We start from the raw sequence: 10832 nt of genomic DNA on the forward strand, positions 1-10832 counted from the left end.
TAAAAAGGAACTATTGTATTTTCAGGATATTAATTTCCAAATGAAAATCACTAGTGGAATTATTAATATACATCTACAGACATAATAGTAATTTAACTTACACGATTTTTTTAAATAGAGTATGACACATTTTCATAACTATTTGCAGTTTTATTTTAAATAATTTTCATGAAATATAAAATATTGATAAAATTGTCCTTTATTATCTTAATTTATTACTCTACAACCATTATTAGGCTAGAACCATTCCCTTAATCCTGATTATTTTTATTAGATTTAGCGATTTAGCGATTTTATTAGAATCTTCTATGGTCCAAGTAAGCATCTGTTAAGTACTTAATTATTCACAAAATTAACTTGTAAGCTTTTATTATTATTATATTATAATTCCTATATAAACGAGATGGGTAATGAATCGAAAACAAAAGAAAATTTACACTATGTTAACGATTCCATTACTATATATTATAATAAACTTCATATATATAGGTAATAAACATTTCTGAATACTAATAAATAAATTAACACATAATAAATATTTATAATATAAAGAAAACATTTTAGTAACTGAACACAGTCAAGGCTGTCAATAAACTATTTCTATATAAAATACAAAATTGTGGGTTAGACCAATTTTGTACCAACTGTTTCGATTATCTGATAATATTAATATTTATATACGTTTACCTATTCTATTACATATTTGTAACTTACAAGAAAATTTAATTAAATTGAAAGTTTCTTAAGATTATACTAAAAAGTTATTAAATATTTACAAGTAATATTTCACTCATTTAGATCTAATAAACAAATTTTGGATATTTTCAGTTTACATTTCATTAAAATTTCTTGTAAGCTTATAATAAGCGCTACTAAGGAATTAAATGGAGTATAATATTATTCTTTTTCTCAATTAAATATGAGTTATTTAGTAGATAATGTTAAATAAACAAGTATTATATATATTTTTTTATATATTAAAAAACAAAAAAATATAATATAATCTATACCAATTCAGTATATTCTGTACCGTTTTCAACAATACCATGCTGATTTGACATTAGCACTTGACATTGGAACTTCCTTAAATTTCCTGTCGTCACTCAGAACACAACTTCATCAAGACTTCCCACATACAATTATACTAAATTAACTGAATACTCTGAGCTTACAGTCTTGTTATTTCACTGTAACAATGATTTGATATGAATGTTCTCCTATTATTATTGTAATTATACAAAGTGATTTGTAATTGGAATTATTTTAAACTTGATTAACATTTAATGGGCTTACTTTACCCCAGTTATTTCCTAGTAAAAGTTTAAAATCAGCTTCACGCTGATAAACGTTAAAAAAAACACTAGACAGATAATTAAAAATAGGTTAAAAATAAATTATAATCTATTAGGCATTACTTTTTTATTATTTTAAATGTACTAGGTAATTTAATATTGTTTAAGTTAAATTGTTCAATCTATACTAATATAATAAAGCGGAAGAGTTTGTTTGTTTGTTTGTTTGTTTGTTTGTTTGAACGCTAAGATCTCTGGATCTACTGGATCGATTTACTTTGTTTTTGTTTTGTATGAAAGCTGCATTCTTCAGAAGTGCTATAGGCTATATAATATTACATTACACATATATACTAATAAATTAAAATACTTTCTAATTTGACATGCAATTTATTTTGCCATGTTAATAACAACCGTCGTCGCTACGCGACCGCGTTCGTTACCGCGTCATTTTGATATTCATCCTTATAAAAAAAAAATATAGTAGTCACTTTTAGCATTTCATCTAGATTGAAATTATATTTCTATACAAATTATATTCTTATATTTCAAGCAGGCGTAGCCGCGTCCGGGTCCGCTAGTTAAGAATATACTTACCATTTATACTATAATTGAAATTCTAAAAAGTAATAAAAAAAAACAAAATCAACATATAATGAAAACTTTTATATAATAAAAAAATAAAATATAAAAAAAACTTCTACAAAAATATCTAACACCCATACATAAGTTTGCACTTAGGTCTGTTATGGTACTTCCTTTTAAAAGAGGCAATGATTGCTTGGTACCGTCGATGGTTGGCTCGCTCAGCGCGGTTGTGCCGGGATCCGTTCCGGGTCGTTGCAGCGTGACAAAGAAAGGCTCCATCTAGCACCACCATACGATATTCTTGTAGACACATTTCTAGCATCTAAGAAAAAAGAAGTAATTGATAAGAAGTTATTGGTAATTAAAATCAATAATTTGATATTTTAATTTTAAAGCATTAGTAGTCTATAGGTCAATTGGTCAATTTCGGGGCCGTCTATAAACGCGACAATTGTATCATCAATTCCCATTTGGAAAAATAAATTATTTTTCATTTCCTCGGTCTGACAATAAGACAAAGCGTGGCGCTAAGCTCTGCCTCGCAACAAACAATGTCTCGAAAATTGGGCGAAAAGTATGAACCGTATCTTAACACTAGGTTAGGGTAGGCAGGCAGTCACCCTAAATGAGGGCAAGTGAAGTTTGTAGAAATGTTAACTTCGATATTGATTTGTCATTTAAGCCTTTAACGAAATAGTACCCAAATAATTTAAATTTTAAAGGTCGTATTATTTAAAATACAATAAAATGTGTAAATAATATTTTTCATCAGCTAGCAAATCAAAACCAAAAGCAACTAAATGGAGTTGAATTTATACATAAAATATTATTATAGTACCCTGTTGAGACAGACCGACCGACAAGCAGTTGGCTATAAAATTAATAGCAACACTATATTTCATACGACTTCAATAAAGACCAGTCCCCGAGAATCGCAAAGGAAATGGTCAAGGATAGCTAGTTTATACTGGGAAACACATTTCCAGCATCTAGGAAATGAAATGTCGGTCAAGAGAATAATAAATCTTTCAAGATACCACAACGACGGACTTAATTTGTGAATTCTTGGACATTTGAAAATGTTATAATGACACGAGTGTTATTAAAGTATTAAAAATGTATTCTTTTTCCATCTCACATAAAATCTATATTTTTATGTGGGGTGACATAGTGTCATGACACTCCGCTCTCCATTTTATTTTACTTTAACACTCTCCTTTCCACATCAAGGCACTTTAGTTTCCCACTTTCCGCCACATCCTCGAGACATTGTATGTTAAGTGGCGCATCTCAAATCTCTCAGATCTCGCCGCTCTTTTCCCATGTTACCAGAGCGAGGAAATGACAATATTAAATATTTCATATTCCCAAGTGAAAATGGAACTCACAACCGACTACGACCTGTCTATAGAAGTTACGCTATTAATCTTTTCTCATTAAACATTGATCTTGCTATGTAGACAGAACGAAAACTGTTTTACTACTTTGAACTTTGCTCTCCTCTTTTCCTCAATGCTTCGTACTTGGTGACAGAAACCAATACAAAATCATATGTAATCAAAATTAGTTTTTTTTCACTTTACGCTTTTTTTCGTCACATAAACCTAGAATTCGTAATTCGCAAATTCGCAAAAGAAACCTAGTGTTAAACCATTTCCCTACACACTGTAAATTATTCAAGACATCAAGTGTGGAGTCGCGAAAAATTGAATAAAATCATGACACTTTAAAATCCAAAATATAATATTTAACAAACAACCATCTCGTCTTAAGAACATCGAATAAATAATATTTAACCAACTTGTCTCATAAAATATCTCTAATAATTCTACCGTATACCAAATTGATTTTTAGCTTTATAATCTGCAGGAGCCAACTAGTAACTATTTTACATCTACTATATACGAGTAATTATAAGTGATTTTAACCACTGTGGCAATAACAGCAGTATACTTCAAATAGTTTTAATTTATTTAATCATTAAAGCGAAGCGAGCGGTCGCCAATGAACGAAGCGATCGGAGTGATCATAATTAAACTTTAATGACATTAATTATTATTATAGCAAAAATAACTGGATTTACTTTTATTCATAAATATTAATTCGAATTTCCTGGATTACCTACCAAGTCGCTCCCAATTGCGTTTGTGCCGTTGAATTTTGCGAAATAAATGCTGTTGAGTCAGCTTCACGCTGTATCCCGCACACAGCAGGGTAGGCAGAGGAAACCTAATGTTAAGACAGTCCGTTCCCCACTTTCTGCCGAATTCTGCGTGTTGAGTGGCAGAACTCAACGCCGCACTTTGTGCCTCGACACCAGTGCGAAGAAATGGAAATATAAACGTAAATAAATATTTCACTTCCTCGGGTGGGGATCAAACCCACAATTTTCAACTGCGATACAGATAAGCAAACGGAACCGACCGCCTTTACTCCAAGTGTTTATCTCCTAAGCAATATACTCTCTTCATTTGCATAGTATTAAGGATCGTATAAAGCAACCTTCACTCGAAATTGCTACGTTGTTCTTCAGTAAACATCTACTTACCAGTAACTTACTAGTAAATAAATATATTCATATTAATTTATTTATTGTCGTGAAACGCACAGAACAAATAGAGCGATAAGTTCCGTTTCTGAAAATCTGTCTAATCTGTCTCGTTTTAACACTAGGTTCCCTTTGCCTACCCTGTTATAACGGGAAAAGCGTAAAGCCACATATAAATATTGAATAATACAATTAAAAATTACGCATTGCCATATGCATCGACATAAACTATATCAACTTTAAGATTACGTAACAATATAAATAATTTTACAATCCTAACAAATTTGGAATGGAAACGTATATATCTTCGGATCAACAACGGAATATGCTAAGATTGATCCTTCAGTCGCCTTTTTAATATCTGTCACACATATATCTAATACAAATATTTACAAAACTTTTCTTGTTTTAGAATTCAAATTTGCTATCACGACTAGAAAAGACACAGAACAGTCCGTAGAGTAAAGGCCTTTCAATACACTTTATTATATACTGCTTACCTGTGTCATTTTATCTTGTCGTCCCTCCCAAGACAACGATTCACTGTACCAGGGCTCATTTCGAGTGCCAAAGTACAAAGGTTCCCATCGGTGATAAGGATACTCCCTTCGGGCTATCAATATTGGCTGTAACAACACTTTTAGTGAATATATTTTGGTACAATTTAATACGAAATACTCAAAAAATTGAATACTTTTTCATTCAATTTTAGTGGCCACAAGGCGGCTTTGCCTGATTCTTTTTTAAGATAAAATAGGATTTTTAATATGGTTATCTATACTGTTATACACTATTGTTAACGTTCGTCAGTGGACACGCAGTATCTGAAGAATTTGTCTTAAGAATAGGTTGCCAGGTTCCCTCTGACTACCTTGTTACGTGTTGGATACAAGGAGATGCTACAAAAAAAATATTATAATGAAAATTCTAATAAAAACTTTTTTGTATAACATTGTCTGTCTAATATTTTTAAATAGTACCCCTAGGTCCTGAATATTAAGGTAACGTGTACCATTAAAAGCAACACTATATATAAAATATTAAAAACCATATCATATTTTTTAATATGTCTAGACATCGTTACTATTACATTTTCATATATTAAAAATATTATTAAAATATTATTCAAGACGAGCATTTCAAAAAGTTCTTGTTTTTACTAACAATGTACGCTACAAGAGCTTATTTATGCGCAAATAATATATTTTATATACCAAATTTAGACATGTATTAAACTATAATAAAAATGAACAAAAAGAACGCGAAATGTATTAAGAGCAGTTAATTTTTTTACAGTCACTTATATATCAAACCTAACACACCACAAATAAGGAGCCGTTAAACATAGATATGTAATTACGAAAAAAGTCTATCAAAATTATATGCGAGACAGAAAGAACCTCCTATAAAGACAATCTATTGTTTGACATTGTATTGGTAAAGAAAATCTAAGACGTAAGTCCAGTGAGGACTGGAGAATGGTAGAATGGCCGTAATGAGAATGAAGTATCTTAAACATATGTTTTAAGGTTCCGTCTGTCTGTCTCCATCAATCCCCTTAGTTGGAGGTGAACCCACAACCATCACGTCTATAATCAGATGCTGTCCTACTGTGCCAAGACTCCATGATACATCAATCAAGTGATAGAGGCGCTGCGTTAAGTTCCGCCACTCAAATATGTCTTAAAATTTTGGGTTGTTTTGATACTAGAGTCTATCCTGGACATCTCCTTGTGTAAAACCGAATACTTTATAAGTCCATACTTCCCAACTTCATCACAATGGTAAACATAGTTTAAATAATTCCATTTAACAATCCAAGTTTGGTTTGAAGTAATATAACCCTATCACCACTTCAACTTGATTGGCGTGGCACCGAGTTAGATGCCCCAATTGAATTTCCTCGAGGACGGCTCTAGGGTCAGCATCATTCATTACACTCCAGACTCCACGTCTTAGAGTATACTGACACGTGAATTTTACGGAACGTTAATTCTAACGGAACGGAAACTAAAACAAACTCGAATGTTGTTTTGTTTGAAATAAACAAAATGCTACTGTAGTTTTAATATATTTACGCAAATACAGTACTGTATTTGTACAATAGAGATCTAGATTATTAAGAGATGTTTAAATAAATGTATAGGAAATTAAAAAAAAATAAACAATTAGACATTTTTGTTAAATTTAATTTAATTAAATTGATATTAATGGGTGGTTAAGTTTATCATACCTCGATACCATCTGGCGCTGGTCGTATCAGCCAGGACTGCAGTCCGGGGAAACGCTGACAGTGTGCACACACCTTTTGATGGAAATATTTCGCCCGATTTTCATTTATCAAACGCACCAACCTGTATACAAAAATAAAATTGAAAACATATATACTAGCACCAGAATATCACATTTTATTTTACGTAATCAGGCGCCTGATTATGATATACATATACGGTGGTTCTATTCAGAGATTTTTATTATGAAAAAATATGTTAGCATAGCCAATTATATTGTTTAACACAAAGTGCAGATGTTCCACTTCTTAACATGCGACAGCTTTATTTGAACGTAAGCTTAAAAACAGAATGTTTGTTCACTAGAAGAAAAAAAAAAAAAATTAACAATTGGATGTGGATGCAAATAGCAAATTTATTTTTATTGACGGAAGCTAATATTGTATCCACCGCGAATCAAACTGTCAGCAGAATAGGGGACTACCGTATCCAGATGGCTATAAAAGACCGGCGATAACCCCGGGACACGATAATCGCAACCCAAAAAGAAAAATATCACTATTCGAGTTTCCCCTATTCGAGCTACTGAAGATCAAAGAAAAAATGAATAACAGAACATTGCTAAAAAAGCTTAGAAAATATTTTCAGAATTAGAAAACATACTTTTATACTTTTCAGTTACACGCATTTTTTTCGCATAACATGGGAAATTATATACTACTCCTATAACTGTATCCTATTTAGGGAGCCTTGATATAAAAGGTAAATGAACTAGAAAAGGATTAAATTTAATTAATTTAATTGAAAATGTGACGTTTTGTCATCGGTCGGGTTATGTGCACCATTTTCCAATGATCGAATTGTTACAAAGGTATTTGTAGATTGTGTTAGTGACGTTTTCGTGCTTAAAAACATAAGTAAACCCTAACCAAGCAACACTTGTACTTTTCTCCGCCAAAGTAAAAGCAATCAAAGATAACTGCAATATGGACAAGGTGACTGTGGTTAACGTGTTCTAACAAGGAATGTGGCCGAAAGATTGGTCCAAATGTGTTATTACCATAAAGGTTTGAAAAACTTTGTTTCGTTTTCATTTTGTCACAAACCCAGATTAATAGAATGTAGTGTTAATACACACTGTTGCACGCTTTCGTCTAATTTTCGAGAATATGCTTATAGAGTGGCGACTCCACGCCACGATTCATCTAAAATAACAAGCCTATTTTTCCCGGCTGCTAAGGAAGAGTTATATATAGTTATTTTTAAAATTCTATTTACATGTATAATGTCTCTTATAAAACATTTTTTACATCAGCATTGAAATCATTTTCCTGTTTCGACACTAAGAAACAAGATAAATATTTTTCCACTTTTGGAAAAGAATAACATGTAACAAAAGGAAACAACGTTCTTATCACCACATCAACAGTTTCATTGTTCCATTGTTGCTTACAAAGACTACGTATGGGTATACAATATCAGAATTTTTCAAGAGTATTAACCGACTCAATAATACATTTACAAATTATTCCTGTTAATATTACGTTGAAAATTCACAGCAGTAATTTAATATTATGCACAAAAAAAAATACGGCATTATAAAAAAGTGCCCACCAGGGTGGTGGTTTATGTTTGTTAAAAGAGCTTTTAAAAGACTATTTGAATAAAAATTAAATAAATAAGTAAATTGACACATGTTACTTACGTGCTTTTATCTCTCGGCATTTCCACTCCTTTCTCTACTTCAAATAATGGTACTACAAAAACTGTCTTAGTAAATATAATGCCTCTGTCACGTTTCTTATTGCCCATCAATTTTCTGACCAATGCTAAAAACTTCGTTGCTAATCCCTCACTTGGAACGAGTTCTATATCGGATACAATAAAATAATTAGTTCTCGAAGCATTCCTCGCTACGTTTCTTCCAACATTTATTGGATATATCATATTCTTTTCTTGCCTAAAAGTTGGAAAATCAAAGACTTCCAAACCAGAACAATCAGGAAACATTAAATTTGGTGCAGTCCTTTCAATTTTTGGCAACTTGGCCATCATTTTCTCTATTTTCCTTTTTCTTACCCAATGCACATACTGTGCCCTCGTTTCGTTAGTTAAATTTTTATATCTCTCTATTTTCTGCTTTAAAAGCTCTTCGATTGATATGTTCATTGTAGAGGTTGGCATTTCAGTGGTAAATATATATGACCTAAGATCTCTTAGTTTAGGTGGATGACGTTTTGGGAAAAACAAGTGTAGGGAAACCTTCGACATACCAGGATAGCACTGACACAATTGATTCATCATTTGCATTGTCGTATCAAGATCGTAACTCGGTACAAAAACTGCCAAGCTTATCGGTCCATCCCAATATCTCGCAATCTCTACAATATGATAAATGAACTCTGGCGTGGCTTGAGTGGCATATGTCACAGCGTTATATTTTGAATAATTTGCATAGGCAGCGCCTTGAACAGCATCATAAATTACCCTATATGTGCTATGGTTTCCCACTTCTGGAGATGGAGATACTTCTATGTCTTTCCATTTTAGAGTATTTGGCAAGCCATAGTTGAACTGACAGTAGCTTACATTAGCATTAGGTAGTTGACCTCTGAGAAATGATCCTGGTTTATATTCAAAATCACCGACTCGACTCGAAAAATGAGGAATATCTTGATGTTTGAAGGCATAAAGTTGAAAAATGACTGTCAACGTTAGTATGAACGAAGTAATCAGAAATATGGTTGAGTGCTTTCGTGTTAAGCGATATGAGTAGGCCCCACATATACGAAGGCATCTCGACATTTTTGCTGTACATCGTCTCTAATTTTACTAACTCAGTTTTGCATTTTTATACTATTATAGATAAAATATTTTAAGTTTAAGTCCATACATGCTTAATGGTATAAAAATCTAATCCTTTAGGTCAAAAATGAATTATCAATTTCCTATTTTCTTCTCACACTGATTTAAATAAACATAACACTTCACTTTCCAGACCAAAACATGTCAAAATTATAACCACAAAGCACTACAGCCTACTTTTCATATACCACGGACACTTGTCCACATTCCCTCGTATATTAATCTTTGAAAACAATAAATCAGATTAAAACTTTATTTGGTAAACACTTTAATTTCTTTTATTTAAGCTTTAAGTAAATTTGACACATTTATTTTCCTAAAATATCATTTTGACATATGCGCGCGCCGCGGCGCAAGTTGTATGCGCAAAGTGCAAAAAGAAATCAATATTATCAACTGTTTATGTCGTTGTCAATTATTGTTGACTTCTTGTAGAATAAAACTACTTATACTTACTTATGTGGCACGCTCGAAACGCCATAAACTAAGCACTGAACTGAAATAAACATTTTTGGATCATAACTGAACATCTAATTAGTAAAATAACCTACGAGTAGTGTCTAAACTCTACTAGTGTAAGCCATTGTATGTCGGACCAAAGCGGGAAAATGAAAATAGTAAAAATCTAATCATTCCCCCGAGTGGATGAAATGGGAATCAAACTCACAACTATCAAGTTTCCTAAGAATGTCTTACTGCACCAAAATGGCCTATACAATATATAGTTAAAATGTATATAAACTGAATATTTCAAATGAATCATAAGCTTAAATTTTAATTATTTCTAACCCTGCGAAATGCTTATTCTGAATACAATACAACAAAGGCAGTTCAAATGTTAATTAGTATAATCACAGTCGGTGAGAATTGTTAACTTTGCCGAGTATCTTTAAATAGCATTTAACTATGGTGGAAAATTGTAATTGAGGAAAGCCGACTCTGAGTGACAGACCACACGAACTCAATTTAAACTTTATTTCTTTCATATGTCAGTGTTAAGTTACCATGGAGTTAACTACAGTATGAAATTATTAACATTCTTTTATTTAAAGTACCAAATACAAGAAGGTACAGAAAAAGAAAGATTTTTTTTTTTAACGTGAAGCTATGCTTTCAGTATACCGCATGTAGTAGGATAGTCAAGGGAGGTGTCGCTTCTATTTTGCCAGAGGAAAGAAATAAATTCATATTCGATACAATAAAATATTGAGACCGGTCAAAAAGTGGGGAAAAGAAGTTTCCCAATAAGAACAGAGTGTCTTAACACTAGTTCCTCAATTTTCCTCTGTCTACTCTACTATGTACAGG

The 10832-nt window shown here is 31.9% G+C and overlaps 1 protein-coding gene across 1 annotated transcript; it reads right to left on the reverse strand.

The window, feature by feature from the left end:
- Positions 1 to 1870: 1870 nt before the first annotated feature.
- Positions 1871 to 9612, reverse strand: LOC146533072 (beta-1,4-glucuronyltransferase 1-like). Its single transcript, XM_085196491.1, has 4 exons — positions 8365 to 9612; positions 6662 to 6782; positions 4929 to 5054; positions 1871 to 2202 (listed from the first exon to the last, which is right to left on the reverse strand). The coding sequence occupies exons 1-4, from the start codon at positions 9462 to 9464 to the stop codon at positions 2005 to 2007; spliced, it is 1545 nt and encodes a 514-aa protein (XP_085052617.1). The 5' UTR covers positions 9465 to 9612; the 3' UTR covers positions 1871 to 2004.
- Between the last annotated feature and the right edge of the window lie 1220 nt (positions 9613 to 10832).

This window comes from Heliconius melpomene, chromosome 13, assembly GCF_056956725.1.
Source record: "Heliconius melpomene rosina isolate 202511_hmr_F chromosome 13, ASM5695672v1, whole genome shotgun sequence".
NCBI lineage: Eukaryota > Metazoa > Arthropoda > Insecta > Lepidoptera > Nymphalidae > Heliconius > Heliconius melpomene.